Here is a 21,983-nt window from a genome sequence, read left to right on the forward strand (position 1 = left end):
GCTTCGTTGGAATCTTGTCGTGTACTATGTAGAGCGCATCATCATTGATGAGGAGATCATGTGCCCACGTTGCAGGATCAATAATATCATGAAACTTGTGTTAATTATATATTTGTAAATTTATTATATTTGTTAGAGCACTTGTATTTTTTTACTAAAATTAATTCTTTTCGAGTAAAATAAATATCATTTTAAAAGATAAAAGCTTTTTTTAATATTTAATCCATATATACACTAGAATTTAAACTCAAAATTACGTTGAAATAGCATGTAGTCGGTGGTTCTTAAATTTATTTGTTAAAATTTTTAAATACTTATCTCAAATTATTTAAAAAAACATTTTAACTCTCTAAAAAGAAATGATTATAAAAATTATATTAAAAATTGTATTAGTAATATTTCTTTAATATCATGTTATTTATTTTTTATATCTTATCTTGTTTGATATAAGAATAAGGTTTAAATTTGTTGCTTTGTGTCAATTATTTACAAGGTAATAAGGGAGCATTTTCTCCATATTAAGTTCTGCTAGTTTTTTACTCAAAAAATTCATTTCATTTAAAGTTATATTTAACTTAATTTCTCTTTTCGATGAGAATGTAAAAAAATTAAATCAAATACTACCTGAATTTGAGTAGCTTAGTCTCATTTAAACAACATAAATTATTTTTGCAAGTATAAAAAATAGCGATTTAGTTCGATTTGTAGAAAATGAATTTTATTTTTAAATCTATACATATATTTATAGAATATTTTTCTATTATTAAAATGTTACTACTTGTGAAAAGGTTAGTCAATGAGTATAATATATTTTGAAATTCTGATTTTAGCGAACTTCCTCTTCGTAACTCAAAAGAGCTACTTCCAACCCCAACCCTATCATTAGATTAATTAAATAACGTGTTTAACTTTAGAAAAAACAGAGAGGCATAAACAATCCCTAGTTTCCCATATAATACTTCACTGTTGACTTTGAAGGTGGCTCCTCGCCAATTGGGAATAGTGAAGTTGGTCTTTGCCCCATAAATTTAATAACGAAGGAACAATAATTAATCAAGAAAACCATTTCAGGGGAAACAAATTAAATAAAAGACATCCCTCTCAGTGTCACTTTCAAGATCAACAATGAGCTGATTATCATTTTTTATTGGGCTAAAATTTAAGTGTAGTTTCTTAAATGATTATCGAGTTTGTTATATTGTTTAATAAAAATTTAAATTGTATATTGATGATTTGCAACAACATTAAATACTTATTTTATACCAAGATAAAATTTAATTTTAATAAAAATCATACCAAAAATACTTAAATTTTATCTTTATTGTTTAGCTTAGTTTTTAAAAGATAAGCATAGAAAGGAACGTTTCTTGACTACGTCAGCATGAGATCAGGTGCTTCTTCCAGCAAATTAAAAGGACTATAATTTTTAAAATATATAAGATAAAAATAAGTAAAATTAAAGTAATATATAATACTATATATGATGCTAATGTTTTGTTTAAATAAAGGAACTAACATCCCTTCCCATATTAAGATAGAAGTAAACAAATTAAAACACGCAAACATTCAAATGCCTTGTCATGTCATCTAATTAGTGACGCTAGATAAGTGAGATTTCTCCCTTTTTAATCTTTAATAAAGGAAGGGCATCTAATATTATGAGCTTAGCGACCCAACAAAACAAGTTTTACTAACTTATCCTTAAATCGAAAATTGGTCTTTCAATTATGATTTTTAAGTTACCACGTCGAAGACAAAGAAAAAAAGTAATAATATATAATGTTAACCTTAAGGCTAAAGATTAAACATCTGCATTCAATTATTAAAAAATACTTTTATTATATTGAATATATATTAAAAATTATTTTTAATAAAAAAAGTTACTGTTCTAAATGTTTAAAATTAACCTTGAGGACTAAGATTAATAAAATCATATATTTTAAAATTGAAAAATCAGTTAATGAAACTATGTAGTAGAGTAGAAGCCGAATAGATAACGCAGAGACCGAAAAACAAAGAATGACTTGGAACATGTCTAGAATGTCTCCGTATGAAGAATATCCATCCATTCAGCACAAGAGGACATGATAATGAACACTGTTCACAAACAAGTCAATGATACCAATTAACAAAGGCTCATCTTTGACCTATTATAAGCATGAGAAACAAGGGAAAGGATATATCATAATGGTATTCTTAGTAGTGAGAGCTCTTGGAGTATCCAACTGGTTCAAGATGACACAATGTGGGAAGGCTTGAAAGGATTTAGCTGGCACCTAGCGTCACACAAGTGCTACCCCATCAAATTCGGTAGTTGTGGGAACCAAGCCAAGGCTATATAAACATGTGCCCAAGTCAATTTTCCCATGGACATCATTGAATGAGAGATATGATGCAGGGGCACACTTAGAACATAAAAACAGTACACAGGAAAGAGCTCTTGCTAGATGGACTACTTCTGGATGCTTTGGAAGGCTTTCTTAGATGGAGAATGCATGAGTGGTTTAGAATCTGAATTGATAACAATATTTCCCATTCCTGCCTCCATGGCTTCCCTCTCATCTTTGTCCTTTTTCTTCTGGTCAGAAACAGCAGTTTCAGTGGTGGGGTTGTGATTAGAAGGCACAGATGGCTCCAAAAGGCGAGGACCTGCATTGATCCATGGGTGTAGAAGGCACTGACCAGCTGTTGGCCGCTTCTCAGGAACAAAGTCAAGGATAGGAACCAAAAAGTCTGTCATTTCATTTGCATCTCTCTCACTGAACTCGTACTTCTCCACGAGGACTTTGTTCAATGGCCAGAATCGCAACCGACGGATGTGCCTCAAGTCACCATATCTATTAAAGAAATCACGGGAATATCGACCCCCTAGTGCAATCTGAGAATTATAATGTGCAGACTCGAGTTAATCATGAAATAATGATATAACTGTTAAGACCTACGGAATGGATCGAAAAATATTGTTACCTTGCGTGGCATCATTCCAAGAAGTTCCATCATTAAAGCTAAGTGGTCCTGAGGTAAATTAAAAATAGAGCACACTTATGTCAGACATCAACACCAAAACTGAAGTACAAATGCAAGTAAAAATCATTTCAAAATTCAGTACTGAAAATAAAACTAACATAATAAAAAAAATCAACATGTCACTCCCAAGCAAAACATATTATTATGTAAACCTAGGAATGCATAAGCACATCCGGTAAGTTGCATGTGTAAAAATCGCACACAGACCAAACCACTTCACTGACAGGAGCACAATCTGCCTGAATCAACCGTTTTGCATAACAAACTTGGCACATAGAATCTTTGCATAATAACCATTAGAGACGCTAAAACTTAAAATGGGATAAAGTTCATTCTGCCTTGATATGGTAGGAAAGGGACAATGGTTGTTTACTTTGGATTATGGTGCCACAACCACAAAGCCGAGGCAAAGCTGTATTCCTTGGAAGGAGCTGAGTTTTATGCATGGCTGTCACACTCCTTGCTGATTTGCAGTGGGTGATTTTACTGCTGGGAGATTTGTAAGAAAATTTTTTTATGCTTTCACAAGTGAACATGACATCTTCACTTGATGTTAAACCATTCATATGCTTTTCATCCACAAGCTTAAACTGATAGCATGGTTGGTTCATTACATGGTACAAAAGCATATATCACATGTTAGAGATGTAATTTAGAATCATTCAGGTGTCATCACCTAAAAACATAAGTTTTTGGAATAGTATGTTCACATGGTATCACAGCCTTTAAGAACATGAGGTGTAAAGTTCAATCCTTGTTACCCTCATTCTTCCAATAAAATGTTGAATTTCAGCACAAGGGCGCTTGTGCATTATCCACACTTCAAGCACAGAGTTCTTGCATGTGAGATGTGTCAAAGATGTAATATAAAACCATTCATGAGTCTTGATACAACAGCAAATGCTTTAGGAATATATGTTCTTGACATGGTATCAAAGTCCCTATGACCAAGTGTGCATGGTCCATGCTTCAAGTGCAAAGACCTCTTACAGGGCATGTTAGAGATGTAATATACAGAATAAAAGCATTCATGTGTCTTCACCTTACGCTTTTGAAATAGTGGGAGGCACAAGTGAGAAGAGTAGAAGAGTATATTGTATAACTTTTTAGTCCATTAAAAAGGAGACTAGAGAAATCTAAAAGAACCTTAAATAAAGTTATTAAAAGAAATATTTTGATTAATTACATTCATGAAAATTTGGTTTTTGGTCGAACTCAATAATATTGTGTGATTTATGTAGCCGACCTCATCTAATAGGATAAAACTTGGTTGTTGTTGTTGTTGTTGGTTCATGACAAACTTAACCTATGTCTAATGCCAACTCTAGCGTATCTATAAAGGCTGATCCTCTCCATGTCTCAGCCACAGTCTGTCTTAATATTATAGGAAGGGTACATAAGTGGTTGATGGTTTACTACAGGCTATGTTCACATAATGCTTGGACCGAGCTCTCTTCAATGGAAAGAGCTGAGTTTTGTGTATTGCTTCAGCACTGGTGAGCAGGGGGTTATTCCAATGCTTTGATTCATAATGAAAAATTAAGAGATGATAAGGTTACTCATACACTTCAGGGACACGGTTTTATATATTAAGGTGACCTCCTGGATTTAACTTTATCTAATGCCCAGTTCCGGAGGTCAACTAACAGAGGGCACAATTTCCTGGGTTGGACAGGTTTTGCTCCCAAGCATGGTATTAAAATGAAAATTGTAAAGGTTGATTTTCAAACATGCAGTAAATGACAAATGTTAACATTCTAAACAAAACAACTCATCAAGTACCAAAATTTAAAAGTTTAAGCCCTAAAACCAAGAGTTAACACATGGTTAACAACGTCAATTCTTGGGCTAGGGGATAACAACCATTTCCAATTAAACTCAATGCAGAAGATAAAAAAAAGGTATCAAGAGAAGAGAGTGACAGAGGCATGAAGCATCATCAGCAATAATTAAGTCTATCCCATTAGGTGGTGAGTCACATGGATCAAAGTTCAGAAAATAAATCAGTTTGAAAGAGAGTAGTGGAAAATCGAAAATTAGCTGCCTTTTACAGCCCTTTCCCTCCCTTTTCCCTAAGAAATTCCAAGTAAGGGAAAAATCAAGCCATTTTTCCACTTGAATCACAAATCTGACCTAGGTCACTATCCAATTTGACCACACATTTTAGGTTCAAATTTCAAAATTCCAGGGCACAAAAAAGTATCACCCACAGTTTTGACTCCCCCAAAGGGTAAGTCACAAATCAAATTGTGAATTGCGAAATTCTGCATACACCACTCCCCAAGAACTTGGAGGATACATTTCTGCATCTTTTCCAGGAAAATTTAGCCCAACTTGTTTCTGATCAGCTCCTCATAGATTTGAAATCTTGTAAAACTACATGGGGCTCTATCCCTTTCCACTCAAGAATGTGTGGATAAATAACCATGCCTTTTACCCTAAGGAGAGATATTTCTAAGCTATTCCATCATTCTATTCCAGCCAAAGACACCAAATGACAGCATACTACACAAATAGCCATAAAACTTTAACCTCCTTGCTTCTGTCAAACCTTCAAACTTAATCACAAACAGCTCCAAACTATCCAACTAAACCTAAGCAAGATTCATTAAATACACCAAAGGCCTACTCCATATGTAATTGACTGTTGGACAGCATCACTGCACACCTAAATTAGCAGCTCTCTTAATTTTAACAACATTTTCAACATCTATCAAGATTCAACAAATTAAATTTTGTTATGTCTAGAACCCACAAGAAATTATGTGTCTATATGATATTAAGTGCTCTGTCCAACTCTGGAATTTGGATTTTCAAAGGGCCTCTCCATAACAAATATCTTTTATTTGGAATTTAGGTAAGAAAATATAAGGACTTACAATAACACAGCTGAAGGGAATGTAAATTTCAGCTACATCAATTCAACTCAAGAAAGCTAGAGCCCAGCCACAATAACAACCAAGTCTTATCTCACTGGGTGAGGTCAGTTACATGAATCACATGACACCATTAGGCTCGGTCAAAAATCATTTTTTAAAAATTTGATTAATAAAAAAAGTCTCTTTTAATAACTTTGTCTAAGATTCTTTTGAATCTCCCTCGATCTCTTTTTTTACCGAACTAAGAGGCATACAGTCCACCCTCCTTACTAGCACTTTTAAAAGTCTTCTCTGCACATGACCAAACTACTTTAAACGATTTACAGTCATCTTTTTCACTATTATAAGTGTTACTTCAATATTTACTCGTATACTATTATTTTGTATCCTATCTTTTCTTGTGTGTCTACTCATCTATCTTAACATTCTCATTTCAGTCATTCTCACTTTTTTCTCGTGTTGTTCCTTTAAGATCCAACATTCATTATCATATAGAATAGTTGGTCATATTGTAGTACGCAAAAACTTTTTTTTTTCAACTTAATAGGTACTTTACGATCAAAGATGACTCTTAATGTTTTTCTCCATTTTAACCACTCAGCTTGTATTTTTTAACTAATATCTTCATTAATTTCTCTATTATTTTGTATAATTGATCTCAAGTACTTAAAACTTGAAACTTTTGGTATAATATTTTCTTCAAGCTTAATTTTCAACGCATGAACCTTATCTTGGCTTTTTCCTAAACCTACAATGCATGTACTCTGTCTTACTTCTCCTCAAGCGAAAACTGTTAGATTCTAAAGTCTTCCTCCATAATTCAAGTTTCGAATCCTTGACTAACACTATATCATTTGCAAATAGCATACACCGAGATATAATCTTTTATAAGTCATTTGTAAGCACATCTAAAACAAGATGAAATAAGTAAAGACTCAAGGCGAAACCTTGATGAAACTTATTCCAATTGGAAAGTCTTTGGATACGCCTCCAAAACATCTCACACATGTAGTTATGCTTAAGAAATTATTTGAAATATTAGGTGTTAACTCCATATTCCTACTAATTATTATTTGAAGTTCAATTATTCTACTCAGTACCCACTTTCTTGCTAGTATATCATTGTGATTGCTTTTACTTTAGATAATTCACCATCCCCTTTTTTATTTTTAACATGCCTCATCACTACACATTCACCTCAAATTTAGTTCATCCAAATGTTGTTTCTCAATGTCCATCCTAGTAGTACTTTCTTAATTTCTTTCGATAGAACCATAGTATTACTATCAAGCATCATATCCCGAGTTTTTCCGGATAAAAAAAAATTCACGTGCATTTTCCTAATCACCATTTCATCACCTAATTCTAAGGGAAAATGTTACTGTAACAAAGTTTAAACACCTTTCACTGTTGTAACCCATGACTAAACCTACACTACATGATTAGACTTTTAAAATTTTGTTTAAAACTGTATGAAATGGAGATTTTCCTTTTTTTACAACCATAGAAATAATTTTCTATTTGTCTCAATTTAAAAAAGGACAAAATTCAAGTAGGTTCTCATCCTGAAAAAGTCTAAAAAGCATGCAATAAGTATATGCTTAGTAAAGTTTATTAATTTGGAAAAGTTTATGGACAACTTATGGAAATAATTTTTGACTCAAGGTAACAACAACTAAGCCTTACTCCACTTAGTGAGATCAACTACATAGATCACCCAATTAGGTCGAAAATCAAATTCTTAGAAATATTATTTATCATTAGATCTATTTTAATGACTCAAACTCTCTTAGATCATTTAAATAAGCTTCTTAGCATAACATATTAAAATAAGCTCTTTTCAACTTATTTTAGTAAGTTTTATGATCAAATTTTTTACGTAAGCACTCATGTAAAAAGAGCTAATTGAATAAATGTTTAATTAAGTTGTACATCCTAATGAAACCTAACAAGTCTGCCATGTGTGATCATTACAGCTTTTTCTCATTACCGCCTCCTTCAAAATATCACATATCAACTCATTGTTGATTACATAAATTCAATTGTTTCAAAGCATTCTCATCATCTGTTTTAAGCTTGATCACTCCTCTCAGAAACTAAAACTTCTATTACAGCATCAACTCAAACACAGGAAAACACAAGTGAATGGGCTTTTGAACATATAATATACAAGATAAAATCTAAAAGTATTAAGTTATAACAGTTCTATTTCTAAATCAAAAAGAATAAAATACCAATTCTGAGTTTACAAATTCAATTTTATATCTCATGAATCAGTACAAGATATACTATATTCTTTTTAATAAAAGAATATTATCATTAAGGGAAGAAGGGTTGCAAAGAACAAAGCGGACAAAAGCAAGGAAGAAAAAGAAAAACATTCTTAAAATTAGATGTAATAAATCAAAAAATTACATACGAGAATCATTGGAAAACATGGTTATTTTTGGCAGCAGGCATCAAATACATGATGGCATGACTGGCCTAATGCCACGACTTGTTGAAGTTATACATAACAATTGATTGGTGTTAATCTCGATGATATATCTAATATCTAAACTCAGTTTCTGCTACAGTCTACATCAAAACACAAACCTCACTATCAAGAAGCTCTGAAACAAGGAATTTAATTTAACTCTATTTCATTATTCAACTCATGTGATCACCTCAGGTAACATTTCAGAGAAGTTAAATAATTTGTTCCTTGTCCAGTGAATTTGTGTTTAGTGATATACCAAAACCAAGGTAGTCAAAATCGAGTTTCAGATCGTAGAATCGTACGATTCTACAATCTCCAGGCAAGCTTCCGTGTCGAATCGGTGACGGAAACACAATTTGGTAGGATTGGTGGGATCGTGCTTGTTAGAGCGTAAAATCGTTCAAACGCACGATCTCAACGACATGAAGAAGACAACCTTTTGGGCCCCTTGACCCGTGACCCGACCCGACCACATTAAAGGGGTTGGAACCCTAAAATCAGAAAACTTCTACGCTGTGGTTTCTACCTTTCTTCTTCCCTCTGTTCTTCGATACTTCTTCCTCCGACTCTGCTGTTCAACCTCTCTGTGTCTTTCTGGCACTGCGACTTCGCTCAAGTGACTGGGATTTGGCTCCGGCGACTGGAACTTTTCTGCAATTGGGTCTGAGATTTTGTAATTTTTGTGCTTTTTTTTTTTCTTCTTCATCTTCATCATTTCTGGGCTATTGTGTGTGACTGGGATTTCTGTTTTTGTTTTTGTGCTCTCTGTTTTCTGTGCTACGGTTGTCTGCTACCATTAGATAAAATGGCTTCAACCAGTAGTCAAGCTCCTCCCTCTAAGTCATTACCAAAAAATGTACCGGAAAACAAAAGTGATGTAGCATGGCAACATGGGATTGCAATTGAAGGTACAAGAAAAATTCAATGCAAATATTGTCAAAAAGTTGGAAGTGGAGGTGTTTATAGATTGAAGCATCACTTGGCTCAAACAGCCAAAGATGTTGGAGCATGTAAATCTGTTCCGGATGAGGTCAAAAAGCAAATGTGGAATTTACTTGTAAGCATGCAAAAAAATTTGAATAAAAAATCAAATTCCTTTGCTGACTGTTCTGGTGAGAAAGAGACTTTAGATACAAGTAGTGGAAGCAAAAGAAAATCAAGTGAGAATGAGGTAACTGGAGGAGGAAATATTTTTAGGAAAAGGAGCACCCAAGCAACAATTAACAACATATTCAACAAAACTAGAAGAGAGGAGGCTTGTCAAGCTATTGGAAGATTTTTTTATAATAATGCCATATCATTCAATGTGGCAATAAGTGATGAATTTTCTGTTATGCGTGATTTAATTGTTAGCCATGGTCCTAGATTTAAACCACCAAGCTATCATGAAATTAAAGTAATGTATTTAAAGAAGGAAATAGAGTTAACAAAAGAGAGATTAGAAGAACATAGAGCTGAATGGAATACTGTTGGACGCACATTAATGACTGATGGATGGATTGATAAGAGGAGGAGAGCAATATTGAACTTCTTGGTGAATAGTCCTAAAGGAACTATTTTTTTGAAATCTATTGATGCATCTCATATAGAAAAAAATAGCTGATAAAATATTTAAAATGATTGACGATTTTGTTGAAGAAATTGGTGAAAAAAATGTAGTCCAAGTTGTGACTGATAATGCAGCAAGTTATAAAGCTGCAGAGGAGATGTTAATGTAAAAAAGGAAACACTTGTATTGGATCCCTTGTGCAGCACATTGCATTGATTTGATGCTGAAGAACTTTGAGAAGAAGATACAGATGCATGAAGAGACAATTCCAAAAAGTAAAAAAATTACAACCTACATCTATTCAAGAACGGGTCTTATTTCTCTATTGCAACATTTTACCAAAGACAAAGATTTGGTAAGGCCAGGAATTACTCATTTTGCTACATCTTATTTGACTCTAGGGTGCCTTCAAGAAAATAGAACTGTTTTGATAAGAATGTTTACATCTAATGAATGGAAGTCCTCTAAGTTTGCTAAGACAAAGGATGGGAGAGTTCTAGAAGTATTGATTTTGAATAAGAGTTTTGGAAGGATATAATCACTTGTTTGAAGGTTGAATTTCTTCTTATTAAAGTTCTTCGAATGGTTGATTCAGATGAAGAAACTATGGACTTTATTTATGAGGCAATGGATCAAGCTAAAGAGAATATTCAAATTGCTTTCAATGATGTTAAGAAAAGGTAACTAACTATAATCTATCAAATTAAATTAGTCTCTATTTTGTGATCTATGTTGTATTATATATTAAATCTTTGTTGTTTGCTCTTCATCAGTTATGTACCTATATGGAATATCATAGATGGAAGATGGGATAAACAGCTCCATAGATCTTTGCATGCTGCAGGCTATTTTCTTAATTCTAGGATGCACTATAGTCCTAAATTTAAAACTGATCTTAAAGTTAAGCGTAGACTATATGGTTGTTTGACAAGGATGGTACTTGATCAAGATGAACAATGTAAAATTGATTGTCAACTTGATTCATTTAGAAAGCGAGCTGGTAATTTTGGTAGCCACTTGGCTAGAAATACTATTGATATACGTTTGCTAACTGATTGGTGGATGTCTCATGGAGATGAGTATCTCGAGCTTCAAAAATTTGTTATTCGAATACTAAGCTTGACATATAGTTCTTCTGGATGTGAACGTAACTGGAGCGCCTTTGAGATGGTAAGTAAAAATTCTTTTTTCTAAAATTATGTACCAAGCTAGCCAAGTATTTTTTTTATCTTAAATTATAATTTAATATATTATTATTTGTTTAGGTGCATACTAAAAGAAGAAACCATTTGAAGCAAAATACAATGAATAATGTAGTATTTGTTATGGCAAATTCAAAATTAGCCAAGAAGAAGACAGCTAGGAGAGTGAAGGATCTTCACATAAATGTAAATGATATTCTATCTGACAATGAGTGGATAGTAGAAAATAATGATAGAGGAAATCATAAAGATTTGGGTCTAGAAGACAATTTGGAAGATGAGGACATTCAGGTTGATGCTCTTGATGAAGATGGGGACTTGGATGTAGACCAAGGATCAAATCAAGATGTTGGTGTTGGTGATGTTCCTAATATAAACAATTTTGATGATGAAGGAGATGATGGACCAAATGAAGATAATGAAGGAGATGACGACTTTTTTTATTATCAAAATATTTTAGATATGATAAAATAGATATTTAAAGTTTGGATATTGATTTTGTATTTTGTTTGGAACTTTATGTTGGACATGTTCTTAATATTTATCTTTTAAAGTATTGTGGTTTGAATTAATGTTTTTATTTTCTTACTATTTATAATATTTTGTATGTATATATACAATTTTGTAGGATCTTACGTTCCATGTTACGATCCTACAAGTTACGATCTTGAACCCCCTCTCCGATCCTAAGTAAAATCTCGATTTTCACTACCATGACCAAAACCATTAAGAGGATGATTTAAGAACTTAAGTATCTCTATGACAGAATTTAGATTTGACTTCTATTTGATGTTCAGCTCATGGTGTTTAGTAAATGTGTTTCTACTTTCTATTACTTATATATTCAACAAGACTAGGTAACTTTACAACAAATGACAACCACGCCTTTTCTTACCTGGTAGAGTCAATTACATAGATCAAATGATGTCATAATAAGCTGCCATAAATCATGTCTAAAAACAAAGTATTGACTTTGAAATCCTTCTTAAATGTTTCACCTATAGTTTTTATCAGTCTCCCACTGCATCTTGCAACTGGGCTACCCTCCATTTAAATTACTCTCCTTACTAGCACTTTTACAGGTCTTTTCCACACATGTCCAAACCACCTAAAGTGAGATTCTATCATCTTTTCTACAATAGGTGTCATTCCAACTTTTTCCTAATGCTTACATTCATAATCCTATCTTGTCCAGTAAGACTAGATAAATTTGTCGTAGACCATAGTGAAATTTTGAAGCTAATCTCAAGTTCTCAACTAGTGAAATAAGGCTTGGTTGTTAGGGTTAGACCATAATGAAATTTGTTTCTTTTACCATTTCTCTATGTTTTATTCCTCTTCTTTTCTCAAGATTGATCATTCACATATAGCATTTGAGGTAGACAGTTTATATTTCACTGAAAGCACCCCACAGATGAATGATGCCAATAGCTGTAATATGTGGCAAGACACATACACATCACATTCTCAACAGTCGCCACCATATAAACAAGAAAAGGTAAAAAAAATTAACGTTGTGAATAAGGCCTGGGATGTTCCATACAATGAAGAGTAAAGAACTTGCTTTTTTGAATCGATGGTATATTGGATGTTGCACAAAATGAAGAGTATTAAATGTTGCACTCAATGAGCTCCATATATGGTTCTGATGCGGGCCTGTGATTTAACTCTAGCATTCCATGATATTCAATCAATTGCCATGCTATAAAATAGTAACAATTAAGCTTTTTGGTTAATGGTAGTTTTAAAAAATGGTTTTGCAGTGGAGGGGTTTTACTTCGTCAGAGATTCTATTCATGGTTTCTATGCTATTTGAGCTTCTTATTGCAGGTTTTATTAACTTAAGTTCTGAATTGTGATTCACATTGAGTAGTTTCTGTATTAGGATTCAAAGACCATCATGAATTTGGACTTGGATATAAACCAATGAAATGAAGAAGTTTAAAAAATAAAGCAGCCACAAAATTCATCTACTTGGATAGCTCCACAGTACACAATTCCTGCAGCCCATTTCATGATGAATGCAAGATTTTCATAGATCTAATTCAGCCTCCATCAAATGTAAATATATTATTCAATATGTTATAATTTATAGTTTCCATTAAACCTTTTTATTGCAAATTCAAGGAGCACAAAACCTAAAATTTTCAGACACAGCATTAGAATGATCAGATAGAACAAATAAATATATCAAAATATGCATACCTCATCCCTATCAAAGTTGTCACCACTGTGAGGATCAAATAACACATCTCCAGTAGCAAGCTCAAAACAAATGCAAGCAAAGGACCAAAGATCTGCAGAAGTAGAATACTTTGATCCAAGGATCACCTCTGGGCACCGATATTGTCTTGTCTGGATGTCACTTGTAAACTGTTTATATGTCCAGCAAGCATTACCAAAGTCAACTAACTTGCACTTGAGATCAACCGATGCCAGCAGCTTCTGTCTCATCGAGCGGCTTCCTCGTTTGTTACCCTGCTCTTTCAACTTTGTTCCATCAGCATCTGATAACCTACTAGTTCCTGCAGAACTAGAAGCCTGTTCTCTTGCATTAGGAGATGATTCAACAGCCCCTGATGTTTCAGCATTACCCTCAACTCCTTCAAAAGCTTCCTTCTCAACACACCCATGAGCCGCTTGCTTAGCCTTTCTTTTAATCTTTTTCTTATGATTCTTAATCAAATCCCCATTCGACGTCTTCAAATCTTTCGCAGCCGCCGACTCCAGTGCTGTCTTATCTCTACTATTGGGAAGAATAAGAGGGGCACCAGACTTCCTAGGATCCTTAGAAGGATCTATCATGGACAAAAGGAGTATGTTTTCGGGTTTCAAATCAGTATGTATAATCGAAAGCTGTTTATGCAAGTAATCCAATCCAACAAGAATATGAAAGCATATCTCTTTAACCATACTAATAGGCATTCCGCGATAGTCAGAATACTTAATAAGAGTTAAAAGATTATCCCCAAGGTACTCAAACACCATACAAACATGCTGTCCATTGGGACCAGAATGCTTAAAATGATCCAAAAGCTTCACCACACACTTTTTATCATCAGGGTCTCCCTCTGCAATCTGTTGCAGAATCGTTATCTCGTCCATGGCAGCCTCAGTGTAATGCTGAGCACTCTTTTGAACCTTCAAAGCCACGTATCTCTGCAGATCTCCACACACAAAAAACAACACCATAGTCAAAAACAAAAATAATTAAAAACCGGTGTTTACAGTTGCTAAGTGCCAGCAATTTGTTATATCGTTTGGATGAAAACGAGGGTTTGGAGAAAATATGAAAAGAGGAAGTTAAAGAGAGATTCACAGACAGAATGTTTGGTGTCCCAAGCGAGCCAAACGGTGGAGAAATGGCCCCAACCGAGCTTGCTCTGAACGACGTAAAGACCGGAGTTGAAGGTGTCGCCGATTCGTACAGCGTGGTAACCGCCGCGACGGTAATCCTCGGTGCCTTCGTCCTCGGAGGTGAAATCGCTGCTGTCGTCTTGGTGTTTGTCTCCCATTTGATGGGTCCCACTTGATCCCTTCTACGATACAAGAGCGAACACTGAGAGAGAGAGAGAGAGAGAGAGAGAGAGAGAGAGAGAGAGAGAGAGAGGGTTTGGTTTTTGAGAGAGAAACGAGATGGGGAAGAGTGGGTTTTCCCTTCTCTTCTCTTCCCGGTTAATTTAATTGAGTGAGGTGTCATCTTCCCCATACGTATATATATAGTTATACTCATTCCCTTTTTCATCATATTCCACTATCTTCCCTTGTCCTACCACTCTTCTTCTGTAAAATTTATTATAAATATTGTTTATTTTTATTTCGTTGTCATGAAAAATTTTGTTTATTTTGCATTAATGTGGTTTTACAGAATTAAAACGGTTAAACTTTTTAAATGGCTATTATTAATACTAATTTATCCTGATGAAACTTCTTGTCATATACTTTTTAAATGACCATTAACAATTAAGGATTTTAGATCTAAAATGAATAATTGTGTAAAATTTTAAGAAATAGAATGTCTTTATTGTTTATTTAAGTTAGATATATTTTTTATTTTAATTTTTTTATTTATTTAAAACGTAAATATTTATCATGAAATATTTTTTAATTAAAAATATTCTTAATATGATAGGGTTATCTCTCCAACAAGACTCAAATTTAAGATATTGCTCAAATGAAATCAATCATCAGTAGTGCTTTCACACTTTGCTCTTTTTTACAAAAAGAAAAAGTCAAACAAGTTTAAAGTTTTAAATGAGAAGTAGTAGATAAATAATTAATAAAAAAAAAAAAGATAAATGCATTTGGGAGTTGGGACACACTTTGTTTTTTCTTTATATGAACTAAATCTAGTAATTCAGTTTAAATAGCTGTCAAGTTAAAATTTATTATTATTAATTTAATTTGTTAATTATTTTTAATAAAGGGATTTCATATTTTTTGGAAGTTTTATATTATTTTTATATGTTTAAAATTTTCCTTGAAATAATATATAAATATAAATATATTTAATATTTTTTATAAAAAAATTGTTACATAATATTTTATTATATACTTCATCTACTATTTTAATTAATATTTTGCTTATTAATTATTATCTACTAAATACACATTGATTATTAAAGATAAAGTTATAAAAAAATATTTATTAATTTTATAAAATGACAATAAAAAGTGGACAAAATATAATTATTATAAGTGTTGAATGGAAAAAAAAAATGAAAACGAATATTATATATTACATTAAATTTGCAGTTTTTTTCTCCAATGACAACAACACACTTTTTCCATTTGATTTAGTGCTATTAAATGAACTAAGCTACACGTGTATTTAACGCCCACATATGTTGAGTGAAAGTGAAAAAAAAAAAAAAAAACTATCTCAACTCTTTAGTTTCTTTTACATTGTATTTCCTAAGATGCTTTTAGAATGTTTGCTTCCATTCTAAAATATAATTTTTTAATTAAAATTATTAAAAAATGTTTGTTAATTTAACTTTTGAAAATAATTTTTAATTTTTAAAATAAAAATAATTTCTAAGGTATTTTGATTTTTGTTATTTTATTTTCTTTACATATATATATTGTTAGTTTAAAATAATTTTTTATTTTAACAAATCATAAATTTAAAATAAAAATGAAAATATTATTTTATTTATTAATTTATATGTAATATAAATTAAATATCGTATAATTCTTGTTGTGTTTCATTTTTTATTGTAATAGTTTTTATTATATTTGAGAAGTAATATTTTTAGAATTAATTAATATTTTTTAGCTTAATATTAATTTATATTTTATAATTTTTATAATTTATTAAATTATGTATGAATTGCAAGCATTATTTCAAAAACAGTAATTTTTTAGTATAATATTAATTAAATTTTGATAATTTAATAAATTTTCAATTCAATATTTATTAACTATAAAAAATATATTTAAGTAAATAAAAATACTAAAATTAAATATCAAATGTAGATACATAGATTTATATATTTATTTAATTGAAAATACTAAATAATAAATACATAAAACTAAACACGTTTTTTATTAGCTTTTAAAAACAAAATCATGAAACACGTTTTTTTATTTTTCTCATCTTAAAAAAATTGAAAATTAAACCAATAAACAAGTTTTACTTTCATTTTTTTTTTCTTAAAATCAGTTTTTAAAAATTAAAAACTAAAACGAAAAGAAGCAAACCTTAGTTTTTTTAATTTGCCTAAATATTAAACTTAAGTATATATTTTTGACCACTAATTGAGCCCTTGAATTTGGTATGGTATTTCATGCATTAAAAGTTTGTTATCAATGACTATGAATCATGATATAATTTCGGAATATGATAAATTGTTAATGGTTAAATAACTTTATTCTTCAAGTGACATGATTTAAAGATTCAAAATCAGAAATTAATGAAAAATGAATATTAATATTTCTCATGCGCTGGACCAAATCAAATCGATTTATGTCAAATTAGCCTATGGTCATAAAAAGCCTCCCATAAAGACGAAGAAATTATGCCTAGTCAAAAGTCGTTAACGTCTTGTAAACTATCATTTGGTGTCAAAGTTACAAGTTAACATCGTTCTTAAGAGGAGCTTTATAAATATTAAATAAGCTAAACGGTATATATAATAAATATTAAGAGATAATGGCACCTATCATTTTTCAGAATGCCATGATGGGGTGGGTGTATGTGGTGTCGCCATATCATTGCTAATGAAACTTAGCAATATGGAGATTTGGTTGATTGGACCACGCAAAGTGCTTAAGCCATTAAAACATTTATTAAAATCTATGTTAAAAATATCACAAACACATGCAGTAATAATAGTTTTAATGGTTTTTTAATTCATTAACAACCCTTTTTAGCATTTGTTTTTAATCTATTAAATTGATAAAATATTCACAGATAAAATAATAAGAAGTTTAGAATTGGTCGGCCAAATGGCAAGACATTTAACTAATCACTTTTTTTTTTTCTTCTTTTTGCCTCCAGTGCTTTATATATAATGGTCTAGTGGGATTTGTGTCTCTGATTTAATTTAAGCTGCTCCATACACTCTTAATAGTAAAAGAAAAATTGAATACCAAATTCAACCTGTACTGGTCCTAACTAAATCAGCCCATAAATCATCTTGATTAGGCTGGGTAAAACCTTACTTTTTAACAATGCTTTTGTTAATTGTAATAACTTTTTTAACTTACGAGTTTTTTCTCTTAAACTTATTATCTGTGAGGGTATTGATTCTTCTTTGTATTCAATGATTAATATTGTGTTTATGTGTCCCATTAATTTTAATCAAAATGTACATTTATTGATTTACTTTTAATAAAACAAGCCACTTATAGTAAATATTTTCTTTAGATTTTTAATAATAAATAAATAAATAAATAAAGGATTTATCAAAATTCATAAAAAGTAATTATATGTCACAAGATTTATAGTATATTTTAAAATATATATTATAATAAATAGTTAAATTGATAATTCATGTATTAAATAAATGAATATATACATTTATATTCACAAATGCTTACAATGAATAAAATAGAAAAAAGTTACCAATTAATTTATCTAAAAATATATCTTTATTTTTTATATATAACAAAATAATAAGTATTTTTTTTATAAATAAATCTGAAAGAACTATTATTAAAAGTATTGATACTCTCATAAAACAAAGATATCAAATAACCCCTTGTAATTTGTCATGAATTGCATTAATAAAAATAACATATACTTGATAGTTTATACCTAACTCAGATTTGGTAATTATTGTGTTAGTATGTGATTATTTCAGTAGACCAATGTGTGTGTGTAATCAGATGTAGTAGAAGTTAATATCTCTTTGTAGTATATATTTCCTTTTTATTTTAATTTACGGTAGTATTATTTTTGTTATGAAGATTAACTTTATCTTTTATAATATATTTTTATTATTAAAAGAATAACATTTACTTTTTAATTGTGATAATTTATTTCTAGTTGACAAATATTACACATACATATATGTATGTATTAATACATACATAAAATAATATTAATATTTAAATATAAAGACATATTTATCATACACTATCTTTTTAGGATAAAGTAAATCTAAATCTTCTATCAAATTTTTTTGAACTCAACGGGATCCAAAAAAATTAGGTTGTGGGAGTGAAAAACATAGAAACCAAACATTGGAATAATTTGTATAGTTATGATCATCCTACCAAACAAATCTGAAGACAAACATTGAACTAATTGAATGGCATTAAATGTGATATTATCAAAGATTGGAGACAAGTTATACAAATAATACATCTATTGCTAACACTATAAAGTTAGAAAGAGATGACTATGAGATGAATTGGGATTAAGGTCCCACGACTTGATGAATATAAATATAAGAAAATCATGCTAAGTAATGCAAGTGATCAGGTGAATGCTTCTATGTTATGACATGTGCAAGTTTGGTCGTTGAAATTGAGTTGTAAGTTTGCGAATGTTGATTTATATGTGAAGTTGTTGCTTTGTAAAAAGGGTTTTCGATTGAAATGAATGACTATGCAATATCAATGTGTGCCAAATATGCCCAGTAAAAGGGCAAATTTCATAAGGTGAGAAGGAATTTGGAGAGTTGCAATAAATTGGGATACTCTAGAGGGTGGTGGTGACATATTTGACATATAAATAACAAGTTCCATAGTAGAATAAGGCTCTATTGTTCAACCCTTGGGAGATAAATTCTTAGACTGGGAGGTAGTGGTATATTCAATATATAAAGAACCAAGTCAAAACCCATACACATGGCTCGAGTAAAATGTCATTCATTTTGCTATCAAATGACAATGCATTGATTCTATGTAAAGAATTATGTATGGATTTAAGGACCATGAATTTGATAAAAATGATGGTAGTTTTATTCCAGGTAAACAAGATATTTTCCTAAAAGCTTTTGAGAAAATTATATATGTCAATCATTCAATATGAAAATCTATCCGTGGTCAATATACAATTGATTCATAAAAAGACTAAAATAATGTGAAATATTTATTTGCATATTGATTATAAAGAGGTTAACTCTTGTCCTTAAGATTAGAAATTCAAGTACTTGTTATTATTGTACTATTTTTTTTTATCTGTAATGTATTTTGGGTAGTTCTTTTATTGATCTGTAAAAACTTGCTCTCTACTTGTTGTCATATTTTAAGTATTGACCTGGTGTGCATTATTAATATATAATTAATTTAAATGATAAATTTTTAATTCTTTTAAAGTAATGTCTCAAGTTCAAATCACTGTACATGAAAAAAATAATTCCAATAAAAAAAACTAAATCTAAACATGAATCTTTAGTCAACGTTATTACCATGTAATACGAATATTAACCCTATATTTTAAATATAATATAACATTTAAAAAATCTATGTAATATAAATATTTATACGTGTACTTTAAAAATAATTATATGGTCTTTTTAACTTTTCATTTTCATTTTATTTGAATATATAAAACTCGTTAAATAAAAATAGTGCATTTAAAATGTATATTATTAACATTTTATTGTCCTAATATACTTTAAAGTATTTCACTGCTATAACAAAAATATTTATTATTGTGATTTGAAAAATTATAAGAGGAGTGGATAGTGTTCCTACTTTTATAACAATGAATAATTTAAAATATGTCTCCATCTCCTTTTTAAACATAATAATTTCAAGTTCTTTCTCTTCTTCACTCGCTCTTTTTTTTCTTCTTCTTTTTATTTAATTTATACAAGATGAGTCCTAAGAGTAAAAATCCTAGCTTTATAATGTTAATTAGTTGCTACAAAAAATAATAATTGTATTAAACAATATTTAATCGATTGGATTCCTTGCTGAATTATCATTTAAGTGGTGATCCTTGTAAAAAAAAAGTGGAGATTTACTTATGTTATGTGATCAACTTAGTGCCCATTGACACTTCATGATTATGAACTATGAATATATCTTGTATTACTAGCCTCTATTGTTTTTTCGTGGAACAGAAACATGACCACGTTATAATATTACTAATAACTCGTATTCCTTGTCAAAGTTTTAACATGAAATTCATTTTTTGAGATTATCTTTAGGAGTTAAGTTCACGAGAGAGGAGAGGGAAAGAGTTAAAAGAAGTTTAATTTGATTTAAGAATTGCTTAATTAGGAGGGAAAAGTTTTTAAAATTTTTTTAAATCTTCTAAAAATTTGTTTTTTAAGTTATCTCATTATTAGAATTTTCTCTCTTCCACTCTTTCATATTATTTCATAAATAAAATTTTAACTTTTTTTAAAAAATTTAATTTTTTAAGTGATATTTTTTTTAAAAAATAAAAATATTATATTTTAAATTATTTATATAATTAAACTCCATATTACTCTTCCTTCTTAATATTAAATATTCAAATTAGGAAGAAATTTAACCTCATTCTTCTTCCATTCCTCTCATTCTCCCTTCAAACCTTTTTCATTTCTCTCTTTTCAAACTCCCAAACAAAGTTTAAGACTATATTTAGAAGTTAGGTTTAGAAGGAGAGGGAAGAGAAGAAGTTATAAATAATTTAATTTTATTTGAAAATTGCTTAATTATGGATATCGCATTATTTTTCCTATAAGATAGTTCAATAGTAAATTCTTAAAAAATATTAGAATAAGTCTAAAAAATACTATTTATTATTATTATTATTACAAATATAAAAAATGGCATTCCACTTCTAAGGAAGGAACATTATAAATTATACAAATCATACTTCTTCCATCATATTAAAAAAAGGAAAATTATAATTTGTTTATATAAATAATGCTTTCAAATGTGTATATTTAGATTAGTTTTTAAAATTAAACCTGACTTTTTTTAATAAAAAATAATTAAAAGAGTCGATTGTATTATCTTAAGTAAAAAAAAATATATTTAAAAAGTCTATTTTTTTAGTGTTGGGTAATCAGATTATAAATTAAAATAAAATAATTCATTTTTTAATATATTCTTTTAAATACATCTTTATTATTAATTAAAATTTATTAAAAAATATAAATTTTTAGTTTAACAAGTTTTACTCGTATTTTTATAATTTCAAAAAATTTTAATCAGTAAATAAAAATATATTAAAAAGAATGTGATTCTTAATATTCCTCTTGATAAAATCGTGGCCCATATTACCCAGCAAAAAGATTTCTGGTCCGGGAAAGTAGTTTGGGCTATTCACTTTGGGCCCGTATGACACGGGCCGAGCTATTTTGGTGGCGTTTTTGTGGTTTTATAATAACCGAAGGCTAATTATCGTGATTTTGGCGTATACATAGGGGACATTGAGTTCTAGGGTTTCTATCACC

General features: G+C 30.2%; 1 protein-coding gene across 3 annotated transcripts; it reads right to left on the reverse strand.

The window, feature by feature from the left end:
• Positions 1 to 1,977: 1,977 nt before the first annotated feature.
• Positions 1,978 to 14,826, reverse strand: LOC113872346 (serine/threonine-protein kinase SRPK). 3 transcript variants are annotated; one of them, XM_027509838.1, is made up of 5 exons: positions 14,460 to 14,712; positions 13,738 to 14,295; positions 13,342 to 13,617; positions 2,968 to 3,015; positions 1,978 to 2,878 (listed from the first exon to the last, which is right to left on the reverse strand). In XM_027509838.1, the coding sequence occupies exons 1-5, from the start codon at positions 14,649 to 14,651 to the stop codon at positions 2,453 to 2,455; spliced, it is 1,500 nt and encodes a 499-aa protein (XP_027365639.1). In that variant the 5' UTR covers positions 14,652 to 14,712; the 3' UTR covers positions 1,978 to 2,452. The 3 variants fall into 3 exon arrangements, with proteins under 3 accessions (XP_027365639.1, XP_027365638.1, XP_027365640.1); XM_027509837.1 differs by having other exon boundaries at positions 13,342 to 14,295; positions 14,460 to 14,826; XM_027509839.1 differs by having other exon boundaries at positions 13,342 to 14,303; positions 14,460 to 14,586.
• Between the last annotated feature and the right edge of the window lie 7,157 nt (positions 14,827 to 21,983).

Source organism: Abrus precatorius, unplaced genomic scaffold (genome assembly GCF_003935025.1).
Source record: "Abrus precatorius isolate BTA unplaced genomic scaffold, Abrus_2018 Scaffold7, whole genome shotgun sequence".
Classification (NCBI taxonomy): Eukaryota; Viridiplantae; Streptophyta; class Magnoliopsida; order Fabales; family Fabaceae; genus Abrus; species Abrus precatorius.